At 32.8% G+C, this 16,433-nt stretch overlaps 1 protein-coding gene across 1 annotated transcript in view; it reads right to left on the bottom strand.

Annotated features, from left to right (window-relative positions):
* Positions 1–14,688, bottom strand: part of NK7.1 — a 62,090-nt gene extending 47,402 nt beyond the window's left edge. Inside the window, exons 1-2 of the mRNA XM_065354515.1 lie at positions 14,413–14,688; positions 8,592–9,939 (exon numbers count right to left, since the gene is read on the bottom strand). Coding sequence (XP_065210587.1) covers positions 8,592–9,039 — 448 coding nt within the window. The 5' untranslated portion in view covers positions 9,040–9,939; positions 14,413–14,688. The remainder of the gene's footprint in view (positions 1–8,591; positions 9,940–14,412) is intronic.
* Positions 14,689–16,433: the final 1,745 nt, after the last annotated feature.

The raw sequence follows: 16,433 nt of genomic DNA, 5'->3' as shown, positions 1-16,433 counted from the left end.
TGAAAAATTTAGAGTAATCGAGGAATCATCTGCCAAAGACGAACAAACAACATTATTATGACTCGTTGCCTAACTTGTGGATTAAAGGAGCTATGAACTTTACAAATCTAAAGATTACCCTATTTTGAAAAATTCATCAAAAATAAGAAAATATTTGGGTCAAATGATGCTCCTAACCCACAGCTACCCACAAAATTGAAGAGGTAAACTCGATTTAAAATTTCTAAATTTGGGTTGCCTTAAATCTTTGAAATTTGAAATTTTCAAATTGTGTTTGTCCCTTTAATTATGAAGATAAGTAATTTGTCATAATATTAAAAAAAAAAAAAAAAAAAAAAAAAACACGACGGGTAGTAGATGTACCTAAACCTACCTGTAGGTACCTAGACCTACTAACAATAAGAAAATACACGATAGTCACATTAAAAAAGTATCAGTCAATATTTTTGCATTATGGTGCATCGTTTGGTGCAGCAAAAATCTATGCATACGACTTCATTCAATTTCAGCTTCTCAAGTACTACAAGTAAAAGGCATCACAACCAGCATATTTACGTGTTTTATTATACGATGGCATATTATTATTTTTATTCTACATACATCGCGTTTTCTCTGTACAACTTACAACTTGCTGATTTCCTAATTTTTATTGATTTTTCTTTGGGTATATATATATCCTTCTTTTTTCCTCTTTGCTCATTTTTGAGAAAAACTGTTTCCAGCAAAATTATTGATAAATGTGGGGATAATTTTTTAAAATAAACGCAAGAAACTAGGAATGAAAAATTTTAAATTAATATTCATGAAAACACATGGAAAATTTTAAATTAATATTCATGAAAACACATGGAAAATTCTCAAAGGTCATGCTACTCAATCATTCAATACGAATTGCTATATAATCGTTACACATTCAAGAAGTTAAAAATTTGTTGCGTCAGCTGACAAGAATGCCAATTCCGCAACTGAAAAATTGAACTTAACAAAAATCAGAACCAAAATTCAAGTAGGATCAAAGTAAGTGTGCAAAAAAGAGGTAGGTAGGTAAGTATAGGTAGGTATAAGTAACTTGAACATGGCACGCGAAAGTTGAAAATTCAAACATGTTTTTTTGCCAAAGTATACAAATTTCAGCCGCCACAAAAAAACAAAGCAAATCAAAATTTTCGAGAAAAACACTACGATACGAATATAGGGGATGAAAAAAAAAAGGGAACCTTCGAATAAAACATAAGAGAAAAAGAGAAAAAGATTTTTATAAAAGAAACAAACGTTGGCTCGACGGCAGTAAAACTAAAAAGAAAGAAAAGTAAAATGTCGTGACAGTGGAAAAAGAAAACCGTTCTGAAAATCGCCTAAATGTATGTTCTTTAAAAAAATCTAATAAATAAACTGTCAGCCTGTTCGAGTAAATCTGTATCTTACTAAACGAGTATAAAAGCGGATAAAACGAAAACATAATTCTTAAATAGGATATTTCATATGTGTTACGTCCCGTAGGAATATCTTTTTATCCGCAAAATATGTATATGATGTCAACAACAGAGAGTTAAGCTTTTTCAAAACTTTAATTTCGTATCATATCTATCATTTTCATCTTATGGCTTAAAAAGCAAATCTCGCCGCATGGTCAACGATGATTTTTTTCGCGCCGTGCCGTAATCGATTCGAAATTGGAAACATTCCGCTAACGTGTAGGGCACTGCTAAACTATTCGCGTTTTTTGAAACAATAATTTCATTTTGATGGAGTTCCGCCTTTAATGAAAGATAAAAGGTGATGAGTTGTAAACTACGTGACTGAAATTACACAATTTTCAACTGCCTTAATAATGGTCGTTGTGCGAATACAAAACTCCAAAGAGAAAAGTTATACCAATTTACTATATATTTCAAATCGTAAACACGGTGACAATTCAATGCGACATTTTTTTTTAACAGCGCAAAAAATATCTTCTTTAAGTTACCCCCGCACATACTTAGTGGATTTCCAAACTCGTAAACTAAATTTTAAAAATGGTTCTTGAAAACAAAGTACAACGAGAGAGAGAGAAAGAAAGAGGGGAAAAAAGAAAACGAAACAAAAGCGAGAGAAAAAAAACAGTAGTCGAATTAGGAACGGTAATTAAGAAAATTCAGCCCTTACAAATGACAAAGAGCGAAAGGGCTTTCTATTTTTAAAATAGTTACTTGTAAAAAAAGAAAAAGTCTGCGAAAAAAAATACACAAAAAATTGTTTAAATTGTTAAAAGAAAGGTTCTTGTACAATTTACTAAAATGGGGGAAAAAAGATAGCATCCTTCATTATCCTTTTTACAAATTCTGTACGATTGTAAGCGTACTGTACCTACTTTGTTTCGGTAGATTCGAGTAAGTTTCTTTTTTTTTCTGACAATGTTTTCAGAGGTATTCGAGTATCTTTTGAAATTATAACTTATCGCACTTTTGGATGAATTATTCGGAATTTTACAAGTTCCCATACTTTAAATAGGTACTTTAAAAATAAAATATTTACCCGCTTAATCAAAAAGTAAATTCTTACTCTGAAGATTAATTGTTAAATGAGATCCTACAAGTAGGTATAGGTATCTAAAATACTCACATTACACATTTAATAGAATGGATTTGTACGTAAGTTATCAGTAGGTAGATGATTAAAAATATGAATCATATGCAACGTAAGAGATCGTCCACCACAAAACTCACCTATAGCAGCTCAATTGCAAAACTATGAAACTTACAGGGGTCGAAAGGTCTCAAAATTGTGATTTTTGACCAATTCGCCTAATAAAAAATGAAAATTAATAAGGTCAATTTTAGAAATGAAACCATTCGCCACGTTATTTTAACATAATTTTACAATTTTTTAAAATCATCTTCTACAATATTTCATATCATAATCATTTTTAGTGCATGATCCATCCCAGAATGCTTTCGGCAATTCACTTAGTCGAGATATTTTTTAATTTCAAAAGAACGTAGAAAATTATCACTTAAATATTAAAATCTAATAAGCAAAGTTTCTCCATATATTTAATTTTGAAAAATTCGAAACCTGAATTTTCCGAAATGAAAAATTTAAATTTTTAGGGGAATTTCTCACCACGTTTTTTTTCACCATATGATTCTCCAAGTCCACGAAGGTCGAAGGCATGATTTCTATCAATCATCAATACAATAGCAAACAACGAAAAAAATCGAAAGTAAACCCAAACAAAATGAAAGAATTCTTTTTTGAAAGAAAAAAGTATATCGTCAATTTCACCAGACAGAGTCTCGACGTAGGAACTGAAAATTACACTCGCTTAATTGTCTGAATGTCTGCAAATCAAAAGAGCTCTCTTTGTCAGGTAGAACAACAAATTGATTTTTTGCAACTGAAAAGATTCATCTTTTGTAAACAGGAAACTCGACGCTACATTTTTCAAAACTACCTACCTATTTATTTATATTCGATTGTGAGACGAGCTAGGTATACCTAGGTAAGCTAAGAAATGATTTTGCATGAACTACATATCTGTGTACAGTTTGCAACAGATATCTACGAGTATGTACTTTCAAATCTTTCAAAACAATATTCAAAAAATGTTTGGGCTAACCGAGCAGGTACATAATACGAGTATAATAAGAAAGAAATACGTAAGTTAATCTTTCTACATTAGAGTCTGCTATAGCCTACATATAAATCCGCTACATCAAGTTTTCATTCATTCCTGTTTAAACTTCATCTCAATAGGAATTTTATTACTTCCTTTTCAATATGAAACACATACACATATTGGTATCGAACCTCTCTTATAGTTTTTTATTTTTTTATTTTTCCCAGAAATTTAGGAACCTTATAAATCATTCCAGTGATTTAGCTACACATCTAACCTAAACGACTACCTACCTACATGGCATTCCAACTTTTTCAACCATCAATCCATTAACTATTACCAAGTGTACTACAGTAAGGCACGATTGCATTATGTTCATCATTTATGAATGATTCGCCGACTGTGGAGGATAATTAATTGACTATATTATTTTAATGGTGTCGCAATTTAATTGTCACGTTAATGATTTCCTCATTAAATAGGTAGGCAACGTATTACCTAAAACGTTGTTCGCGAAGCTATAGAAAATACTCGTAGTACTTAAGTAAGCATATTTTTTTTTGTAAGTTGCGGCCACTAACTTGTCGTATTATACCTGTAGGTAGGTATTTGTTTACATTTTACAAATTGGTTTTCTTATCAACATAGAGGCTACATGATTGATGCTTATTATTTTTTTTCTCTTCAGTAAGTGAATATAGGTAGGTATAAGTAGTTAAATCACATATTTTTCTAAAATACCTATAAATAAATCATTTCACATGATTCGATTTCAACGAAATTAAAATTTCAAATAAAAATAATTTGAAAATACCGCTTGATAACGAGCATTGTTTCGTATACCTAATTTTAAAATCGTAATAAAGACAGAGACAATGGATCGTTCAACTTACAACATACGATATTGATCGGTTGACGAGATGATATTTATTTAGTAATATTGAAATAACGCGACCAAAAGGGATACTTGCCAAATCTGTTTGTTAACAATGTTCGACAATCCAATTACCCAATCCAACCCTTGGAAAAAGTTCTGCTAACTTCACGCGAACCTGGCAGTTAAAAATTTCGCTCCAATATCGAGCAAACGCATTAAAAGTAAAACACCCCGCCCTCCCTTCTGTTTCCCTTCTACAACATACATATCAAGTCAATTATCACAACTGAAGAAAAAATGACACTTTATGGATTCTAAAAAACATAACCATATACCTGGTAACAAAGTTATTGATAAAGGTATACCTCCTAATAAACACGAAACATTAATGTTCAGTCGGTGTTCAATTACTCGCACATATTTTGTCAAGTCCGTAGTTTTTTATATTATATTCAACAATTCTATAATTATAAGCTTAATTTTTTGGGTAGGTACCTAACCTAGGTATATGGTGAGCGATTAATTGTATTTCTTGCAGAATTCTTTCTATGAACGACGACGTCACTTCGGTTTCATTGATCAATTTTTTCAGAGGGTAAGAGAGAAGAGAGGGGAGCAACTTTCATATTATCAACTCGGAGTCGGAATCCCCTGTTTTAGGTATACTTTAGAGTTGATTTCAAATTGGTGATTCAAGATTTTTGAATGCAGCTTGCATCGTTGGAATTTGGAAAGCTATTTATAGGGGTTGAAATTTTAAATCCTCCCAAAAAAATTCAAAAATAATGACCACGATACTTATTACTCATTTACTCATTATAGGTACCTATTTACATACGATACTCGCAGCATCACTGAAAACAAAAACATCTACGTATCTTCCTTCGATCATAGGTTGGTGCGCACAATAATAACAAAATATCTACAGGTTTTAAATTCTATAATAATTAGTAGGTACCTAGATTTTTTTGAAAGTACATTTAAACGATCTAATGATGCGGCAATGAAGAAAGAAGAAACAATTAATTACATTTTTCTTAGAAATGTACTCATTAGACGTTACATATTTTTAAATGATGTTGCCTATGCGCACAAACGATAATGAAAAATTCGACACTCTTTTATTCATATTTAAATTCGATTCGAGAGAGATACATTTCTAATTCTAGGAATTGATTTGAAAATTCATTCATCGCAAGTTCAAATGGAAACATTACCGAATGCCAGATTCCAAGAAGTAAGATATAATTACCTACCATTATAGGTCAATAAAATTCTTTATATTTGTATTACCTAAGCGTACGATATCGAATACGTCGTTGCGAATTATCAATAATTATTATGTTTTTTTCAAATGTTAATAATTCGTATCAAGTTGAAATGAAAATACTATAAAGGAAATCTTCGACGAATTTTTTCGTCAATTACAGGCACCTAAGCCATGTAAAAGCAACTCGCATTGGCATGGGATAAGAAATATGAAACGAGTATTTGATTTTTTCCTCTTTAAATGCACACGCAATCTATTTCGTAAATTAGGATGAAAAATCATAATTAATCGCCCAATTAAAGCGAATATAATCGATTACTTTCGAATACACAGACCACTTTCAGCACTCGTTTTTCTTCGCTGCCTTCTCATTTACACACGAAATTCGCTGGGTACATGGTAGAGGTATAGATGATACGTACACGATAATAAGATGATCTTTATGTAGCAAGTACATGATGACGACGGTACGAACTATAAAGCAGGTAAAAGATACCCGATACTCAAAATCATTTGCAACATTTCAAGGAGAACAAATTTCGTGCAAACGTTATTCCAGTTCCACGTTGTCGAAGTACCAATATTATACTCATATGCTCGTGCGTACGAAAGCATATAATCACTCAATTACATACTTTTACACCTCCATTCACTACAGTATGTTGCAAAAATCTGAGAAATAAGGTTTTAACAAATTTTGAAGCAGTCGGTGATGGCAAATTTTTCAGCCAGCATAGAGAGTTCGTAAACCATAAAAGGAACTCTAAAATGGAATTGACAAAAATTTTTACATGCTCAAATTATTTCTAAAATCTAAAACTGTGATCTGTCACGAGAAAACCAAGTTAGTGTCCAAATTTCCAAAACGTAAATTTTACATGACAGCTGTTTGAAGTTTCAAATGTATGTGTTAGGTGATCTATGGGTCGGAGGTCGGTGAAATTTGTACCACTTTTGGCCACCAGGGGTACCAACATAACCTGACATTTTTTCAAAATCAGGGTTGCCAAAGGCCGATAATCAAAATTTCCCTAAATCAATTTTTTCGTTTTTTTAAAATTTCGCACCAAAAATGTTGCGAAAACTACTAAGAATGAATTATTAATATAAAATAAAGTTATTTATTGAGTTTTTCAATTTTTTCAAAAAACTTGTTCAATGTGAAAAGAGTTGATTTTTCCAGCTTAAGCCTCATTCAAATTTCAATAAAATGGCACTAATCCTCCAAATGTGAGCCGATTGCCCTAAAAATTTGCATATTGACTCCCCAGAACATGCTTTTCAAGAAAATCACAAAAAAAATTTCAAACTTTTTTTGTAGTTGCTTTTTTTTTAAATCTTGAATTTAGGGTCAAAAGAATCGTTCGCGAACGTTTTAACCACCACAGGCGGATTCTGCACACATGAATACTACCAATATCCATAAAAAAAATCAATTTTGTGGACACTAACCTGGTTTTCTCGTGACAGTTCACAACTGATCACGTTTAAAACCCTTGAACTCGTTCGTCAGATTGATGAGTCAGTGCTCGATTGAAAATTCGCACAAGTGACATGGTAGAGAAGAGGGAGTATTACAATTTTTTCAATTTCATAAATAGTACCTATTGGACCAGTTTTCAAAATTAGTCAAATTGATAAAAATTCAAAGGAGGTATAAAAATACCAAATAATGGTCTTCTCTCTACATAACGTCTTCTTTAAACAGGAAATGCCCCTCTTATGCTCACTTCGAGTAATGTAATCCAGATAGCATGTTGCACTCGAGGTGTCACCAACTCAATTCCCTTTTTCATTTTCTATCACTTTTGAATCGAAAAAAAATCATAGAAGATGCATTTTAGAAAAATGTTGAATTTTTGTGTTTCGCATCCCCATGATCTGGTTAATTTGTAACCATCGTAACATGATGTAACATTGGTTGCATAATTACCAATTACATACGAGTAACAGGAGGTACCTATCAGAAGAGGGGGGGGGGGGGTTGAAACAGAGGGAGAAAACATTTTGTAATCTAGTTTTTCAACTACTCAAGGATTTTGACTTTTGAGTGCGCAGCTTACATAAGGAATTTTTTACGTATTCGTAAGAGAAAGATGGCGAAAAATTCAACGAAAAAGTGAAAATTTTCAATTTTTTTTATTCTCAAATAATTCATCATAATAATAAACAATTTTTTTTCCATTTTTCAGAAAATTTCAAAATTTAAACGTCTGCTAGAAGAAAAATAGGGGTTGAAGCCAAAGATACAAATTTTTTACAACGATTGACGCTATCTCAATTTTTTAAAATAACTCCTTCTTTATTTCTAAAAAAAATTTAAAAGTAAAAATAAAGATAAAAAGGCAAAGATGTTCTATTCGTGATTCGAAAAAAATTGCCAAACATTATTTTTGAAAACTTGGAAATTGGTTTCAATGATAAGTAAGTAAACTTGTAACTGTAAGCAAGTAATTCGTTTGTACGATAGCACATTGAAAATAACATTCTTTCCTCATTTTTAAAAAAAATTCATTATAATGTGCCATACATTGCTTTTAAAACCAAAGGTTAGGCAGGTACCCTGCCCATTCCAATTTATCTAAAATGTTTCTGTACAACCTTCAAAACTTCCCATTACTACCTAGTCGTTCATAAACCGATCATATATAGGACTTTCGCGACAACCTGTATAATCGCGACGACGACAACATCGATAAAAAAAAATGAGGGAAAAAATGTCGAAATTGTAAATATACAGGTATACTCGTATAATACCCGAGAAGTGGCGACGATACGCGCGTCTAATAAGCGGTCGCGCCATTAACACCTAATTAAAAATTAAACGTATAAAATTACGGACGTACCTTTTACGGCTGCATTTTTTCTAGAAAGCTGTTTGCCGGTCTCGATAGTATTCGTATTGGACTTAATGGGTGAATCACGCCTGGGCGTGCGACACTCCCTCGACGAATTAGAGTCACCATTTAGTGAAACTGGTTCGACCAAACTGGTTATGCCATCATCCGGCGATCTGTCTCTTGTCGTTAAATTAAGAGGCTCATCGGAATCCACCTTTTCGCCGCAATTCCATCCTAATATATCGGCTATCAAATGAGGAGTCGGCGTTTTCGGCGGATTTCCGTAAACATGATCGTGCCAAGAATGGTATTTCTTCATCGTTTTCTTCGATACATCGATATTGTTGTCGGATAATTTATCGACGTTATTGTTATTATTATTATTATTGCTACTGCTGGTGGTATAATCGTGCCTTTTCAGATTCGCATTAGATCTACTCTCCATAATCAACATCGTAACATATTCGTCAAAAACGGTTTCGATGGCAAAAAAATCTCTACAGATGCGAGCCTATACGTAAGTATCTGTTTCTAATACGATACTGGAACTTCCTTCCTAGTCGTCTTCTTAATCTTCATCACACCACATAGGTACGATTAGTCGTGATCCCTTTTATGTCTTTTATATTCCATCGACAATTAACAACATTTGGACAAACACGATATCAGAATGTTAACAAGACGATAAACCGGTTAATAAAGTAATCCGAAACGAAAAAAACGCGCACCATTTACCCGCAGAATAAATATTATATACTTATTCGAAGGTTTGAAACATGATTTTTTCACTCGATTATACGAATATAATATTGGAACTATATCGTCTTTTTATGCACTTTCTCACTACATTAATTAATTATCGTTGAACGATTTTTCGAACACACTGCACCGCACCAAGCACCACACCGAGCAGCTGTTTTTTCACTTTTTTTTTCTTGCTCCTCGTGTACAATATTTAATAAGTTTTCCGCTTCCGAAATTTTAATTAAAATTAAATTTGAGAAAAAAAATTAACGACCTAACAGTTTCTTCATCGTTAAGCTGGGTAATCGTAGTATACGTAGGTATAGGTACTCGAACGAAAGTAAAAACCGAATCGTAAAAACGAGTAAAACACGAAATAAATTTGGTAAAAATTAATAAATAAATAATAAAGATCGATAAAATATAATCGATACGCCACTTTTTTCACTTTTAAACCGCTAAAATGAAAGAAAAACTATCCGACGCGCTAATTAGAGTAATTAAAATAATAAAAACCGCATCATAAGTAACGAAAAGCTCGACGACGAATGATTTAAAATACACGGCTGGGTCGCTTGATATTCAAATGTATGCGAGTACGTAACACCGCCTGAAACATAGAAAATTCCATTGTAAATTACAAACAAGAAAATAAAGTTTGAAAATTTTTCTTTCTGCTTCAACATCGCCGCAACGCTCGAGTGTACTTATAGCTGTTTATTTTAACTACGCGATTCGCGAGCTTTATATGATAAACGATCAAAGTTTGAAGAATGAAATGTTTCCGCTTTTTGTGTATTTATTGCGAGCGTGTTTTGAAATTTACTATTTTTTACATTCACTACCGCTTGCGCGCATATTAGGGAGCCAGTACAGCGTTGCGAAGCGGAGCTATATCAAATTATCAACAACTTGCAAAATTTTACAATTTTCCAAAACGACGAATATAAACTCGAATCTTTTTCATTTCCATTATAAGTATTATATAACTTGCTACCATGTAAGTATAAGTAAGTACGTAACTACGTATACACTGTGAGAAAACTCGTCATTCGAGAAGCCACGTCCTATACCTCTTGTGCAGTATTTGGCGAAATGAATGTACATACATATACAATGTAGAGTCGAGCTAAGAAGGCATCAACAACACTTCAAACCTCATGCATCGGACTCCTGCTGAAATTTTACTAAGAGACTCCTATAAATCAGAAAAGCTTGCCAAATTGTGAAGCAATTTTTTCCGCGCTGGGTAGAAATCGAATTATGTCCATGGGAATATGATTGATAAGACATGTAGGTACCTATTTTTTCAATTCTATGAGATATTTTTATTGAAGATGTTGAGAAATAATACCTACTTAATAACTCGTAATTTGAATTTTCGATAATAGTGCCAGTGGAAAATTATGGGATTTGATCAAGTCGAATCAGACAGAGTCAGATCCGATCAGGTCTCCCTTACTTGGATCTCCAATCGGAACTAGGGAATGCCCGGATCTGATCAAATCTGGATCTGGTTAGATTCAGTTAGGTCTTACGTTAGGTCTGACCAGAACTAATCTGATCAAAAAATTGATCAAGACCTGGCCAGGTTTGATCAGCTCAAATTGAATCAAGAGAATTTCCGGATCTGATCAGATCCAATAATTTCCCATTAGGATAGTTTTTTTTTTTTTTTAAATTGAGTAAATTAAAAAATTTGAATAGCACCTACTTTTTAACAATGAATAAGAAAAAACATTTTAAAAAGGAGCTGCTTACGCAGAGACCGTTGAAATTGTTTTCCAGATTATTCACAATTTTAACATTAATTTATTTCTAGACGAGGGTAGAAGGGGGCTTCATATAAAATTTATTTAAAACATAGAAAAAAAACTTTCTAATCTTCCAAAATGTGAAGGAAGAAGACCCTGAAATTTTCTCGCATCTGCGATTTCTTATGAAATTGCGAATAAGGCATTTGTGAACTTGGAAGCAAATCTATTAACGATGTGTTGAAAAAAAATCAATAGAAAAATTTAAGAAGATCAATACCTAGTTAAACGCAGTTTAAAAGGCGTAAAATAAAACTTAATTTTCAAATTAAAAGCTCAAATTTTCATGAAAAGTTGAATGTCAATGTTTGAAAATTTGAAAAAAATATGGAGCCCTATTCCTGCCCAAATCTCAAAAAACTATGAGTGAGGTCTTGACATTCTGCAGGGCTCGTAAGCCTTTAATTTTTGAAATGGCATATTGATTAATCGTGTGGACAAGGACCGCAAGCGCTACAAGAACATTTAAAATGACCATAGGAATTATAAAGACTATATTATGTAGAGGACAAGCTCATACTTATACAGGAATCATATGAGGACTTAAATCACTGCGGCACAACTGGCATGGCACAAGCACCATGAAAACCACAGGGACATCTCTGGACCGTAACCAAACAAAATATAAATTATGAGAAGAGGTGAATGGTGCAAACTGCAAGCTAATCGATTACCCCCCCCCCCATTTTTTCATTTATCTTTCATTTTAAAAATCAAAGACAGATAATTTCTGACTTTCACCTCCCATGAAATTACTTTCAAATTTCGATTAAAAACTACTTTAACCGCATGACTTTACTACTTAGTTACCTGCGTAATTTTTAAATATATATTTTTTTAAATGAAAAATTGCTTTGTCCAACCTATTTCTAGTACCTTATCAAGCACTAAAATGAAAAATTTTCATAAATTTGCAATGCAGGCCCTATTTTATTGTTTGCCATAATTTTTCGCCAAAATGTAGGGCTCTGAGAGTAGATACTTTGTAAACTCTCTTCGAAAACATTTTTTGGATTACCTAATATCCTTATAGTAGTTCAGAGTTTGAAAAAAAGTGTCCAAACTATGCACCCTTATTCTCCATACTTCAGATCATTTTTAAACGTTTCTTCGATCCACGATGCTTTGTATAATTTGAAAAAATTTGCGAAAATTAGATACATAAGTAAATCATATTTTAGCATCTAAGAGTCTGCCACAAAAGATACGCACGAATTCTCCCCCCCCCCCCAATAGGTGCACTTGGGTACCTGATTTTCAAGAAACGGGAAACATTTATAGACACCTATTCGCTCACTCGGACATAGATACTTATTCATGTAACTTGAAAATAAAGTAATCTCGTTAACTAACACAATATATACGCCTACCTAATTAGATAATTTCTTTGGTTTTTAATTACCGACGTCGTCGCGAACAGAATAAACCTGCTAAAAGTGCTGACCAACGTGGGAAGTTATGACAAATATTATCCCAGACTTGGATTTCGATATGAGACAATTCAAAATAATGATGATGAAATTTCGCTGATCAAATTAATTACGAATGTTTTCGCGTAATCATACGCGACACTGCCGAGTTTTTTCTGCGAATAATAAGCACGCTCTCTTTGATGCGCTTCTGTTACACTACATATATTCCCAGTTCCCACATTTTCAAATGGCGTATTGAATAGCGTATGATTATGAATGAATGACAAATCTGATTTGAGATTAGGATTACTAATCGTCTGCATATTTTTTTTAATGAATTTTTAATTCGTTGTAAAGTTTTCAAAAATGTTTCTTGATTAGATAAGTAGGTACCTACCTACCTAAATTAATATTTTAAATCAAGTTTGGAAAAAAGTTGTGATTGACACAAATGTTGTTGACCAATAATAATTCGGTGAAATTTAATAAATTCATAAAATTTCCAATTTTTGACCCCTCTGAGTTCTAACATACTTTTGTTGGACATGACTGTAATCAATAATGTGAATGAGGGTTGAATAAAGTACCTACATAAATGCATTTCTTTTAAAAATAAACCTAGGTATACGTATATATTATTAGAGCGGGGCTCAAGAAAATTTCGAAGGGAACTATTTCTGAAGCGCCATACCCCTCCCCTCCTCCTCCACCAACCTAAATGAGTGGATAATTTCTTAGAATTCTTCGACATCAATACTATACGCATCCGATTAATCAAACACCATACGTAAACGGTAAATGCATGAAAAATCACCACGTTTAATTCACTCGTATTACCTAATTCATTGAATGATTGAAACGAATCTCCGATATGTAATTTTGCCATCAACGATTTATACCTATACCTTATTTTTGTTCAAATCACTGTTCTCACTTCCCGCAGAGTCGATTAATTGATAAAGTAACTTACAGCCTATCCAAACACAAAACTATACAATAATAAAAAAAAAAATTGGTAAAACACCGGATGAAGAAAAAACACCCAAATAAATCCAAACCATAAATGACTAAGGAAGATGAATATTCGTAAACTTGCCAAAGCTACAGTTCAACAGCGAGATAAATGATCAAAGGCGAACGTACGTATATCAATCATTCATTGATTCGTAAATAAAAATCAACAAGCATATGGGAGATGTACGGCTTCCTAATTGTCGTGAGTAGGATAATTGAATGCAAACGTCGGTCGGTTCTCGACGGTAGGTAATCTTACTCAAGCTTATACCAGCATATCTTTTAATAGTAGGGTATCGTCTAATTCCAGTAATGGTGAGCAGCATCAATTATCAATTAATGAAGAGGTTCGTCTTATGTGCACCCTGCTTAGTATGCTTGTTTGCACATCGTAAACCGAGTAATAAGAAAATACCATAATTTCGTGACACTTTCGTAATCGAGCAACATATCGAACGTATTTTTGATTCAAACAATTTGCACAATTTCCATCGAACAAAACTTGATTCAAAATTACGCCTGCACAATTGACATGTATTTAACGACAAATTGGCGCTAATAATTCATCAGCACAGCGTCTGGTTGAAAAAAAATTGAATAAATAGAAGCTCGTCAACGTACTACTAATCTTATCAATGAAAAATGTCAAGTGCCAACCTATTTATAACGCGTTTAAATAATAGCTAGGTAGGTAAAACAGCAATAAGTTGTTTAAAATCAATAAATCATCTTAGTCAACTTGAACCGGTATAAAAAATTACAAAATAGTAACATTATAATAACGCTCGCAATTACACAAAAAGGTAGCTTAAATAATCTATTAAAACGAGAACTGAATCTTACCTCATATCAGATAGGTAACTGGAAAAATAGTAACAGAAAAGTCGAGAAAATCGGTGAAAAACGCGGTAACTCCCGCAAAATTTACAACACAACGACCGCATACAATCGTCGGTACACAAATTAAAAGCACCGCTCAAGTCAAAACAGAACCGAATCAAACGATTACTGTCTACGTCTACTCGAATGAATGATTCAGCATGGAAATGATTAGTTCAAAGAGTTACCGCCAGAGGCTCTGGCGCGATTCTTCTAATTACGCCTGTTGATAGTATCCGAATCTCATACGCCACGATGTACATAATAACGTAACCTCACCTCGGTGTTCGCGCTTTAAATTGTTTGAAATACAACAAAGCGGCGCATTCCTGTATTATTTGAAAGCACGCGCAAGCTGCTAATTGTTTGATAAAGAGCAAACTATATAGGCAGCCATTTAAAACGATTGAAGAAGCGTATAGCACATAGGATGTGTTTAAAAGAACGATTCTTTCACGCTACGGCGTTTAAAGAATTAAACATTTTGAAAGAAGGAATAAAAAAAAAAATCAAAATCAAAAGCGGTTTTGAACTGTAGGTAGGTACACCATTCGGTAAGATTTTATCGATATGGTGCAAGATATAGGAAGGATAAAAAAAATAGTTTAAATGCGTTAAGTACTATGTGTAATTGAAGCGTGGCATTATTGATGCGCATATTTTATATAGTCAAGTTTCAAATAGGCCTGGATAATGTGATCTTAAATGGAAAATCATGTAGATAGGTAAGTACATTGAAGCTTAGATGCGTTGTTGTACTATGTATACTACATATAATATTGTTAGATTTATTCATTATTGAAGGACAACCGACGTTATTTTATTGTTAATCTATTTTTTATCGAGTCAAATCTCCTAATTAGATTATCTACGCTTGATGAACAAAATTACAGATGACGAATCGCAGGCTAATCAGAGTAAAATTAACTGATAGGTATCTTTTGTTCTTTGAATCTGAAGAAATAGTACGCGCTTATATGTAATTCGACGATAGGTATTATCTTAGAAAAATTTGTCATTAATGAAGTCAACGATAAGCAAAGTAATTCGATATTTTGATAATTTTCATTTTTTCCCTTAGCACCGGGTGTTCATAAAATTGTGCTCATTGTTGCATTTTTAAAGTACACAAAGTTGTATTGGCTACAAGATACAACTACAAGTAGGCAATCTCTTTTCAAAGTTGGCAGCTTAAAATTCCTCCAATATCATGAAGATGATTGACTGAAATTCCTGAAGTGCTGTGGTGTAGTGCCTTCAAATTTGGACGTCGGTAAAATACAAATAGGTATAACCATTTTCGTAGGGCATTCAAAGTTCTACACCTAAATGAAGTTGTATCTAATCTATAGTTTATATAAATGTAAAATGTAACTCCAAATTGAAAGTGGAGAATACTTTGAAAATTAGTCACAGCCATTTACTTAACATTTTCAAGTGGAACTAAAATTGGGAAAGACTTTTTTTTTATTCTCCTTCCCGACTTCATCTCTAACGTGGTGTGATCAGATCTAATTTTCCTGCAAGACATTCAATCACGAATAATTTCCTTTACCTGCAAAGACCTATGTAAGTACATTGTATTTTTGTGTTAATGGTTTTCATATTTCCAATAATTTATCTCAAATTAAGTGAATCAAAATTCAATCATCGTAGTTTTTAAATGTTACATTATTGATTATAGATACAACATATCGAGAGTAAATGAATTAATGGGAAACTTTCCAGAAATATATACTTGTACCTACCTTTTAGTCAGAGAAAGTCTTTACCTTGGTATAGTTCCAAAAGTGCACGAATGCTATTACATTGTAAAACAGTTGAATAAACAAACTTGCTATCATTTGAAAATTATTTTTCACGCATAATTAAGATGTTTTTGAACTTTTTGATTTTCCATTTGATGTTGTTGTTGGTAGGCTAAGTCGTATACGCGATCTGTGGGTAGACCTACTCCAGTACTCCTATTGACCTGTGTATCGTCA

Source organism: Planococcus citri, chromosome 3 (assembly GCF_950023065.1).
Source record: "Planococcus citri chromosome 3, ihPlaCitr1.1, whole genome shotgun sequence".
Classification (NCBI taxonomy): Eukaryota; Metazoa; Arthropoda; class Insecta; order Hemiptera; family Pseudococcidae; genus Planococcus; species Planococcus citri.
The sequence above is the reverse complement of the archived record's forward strand: the minus strand, read 5'-3'. Positions and strand labels throughout refer to the sequence as shown.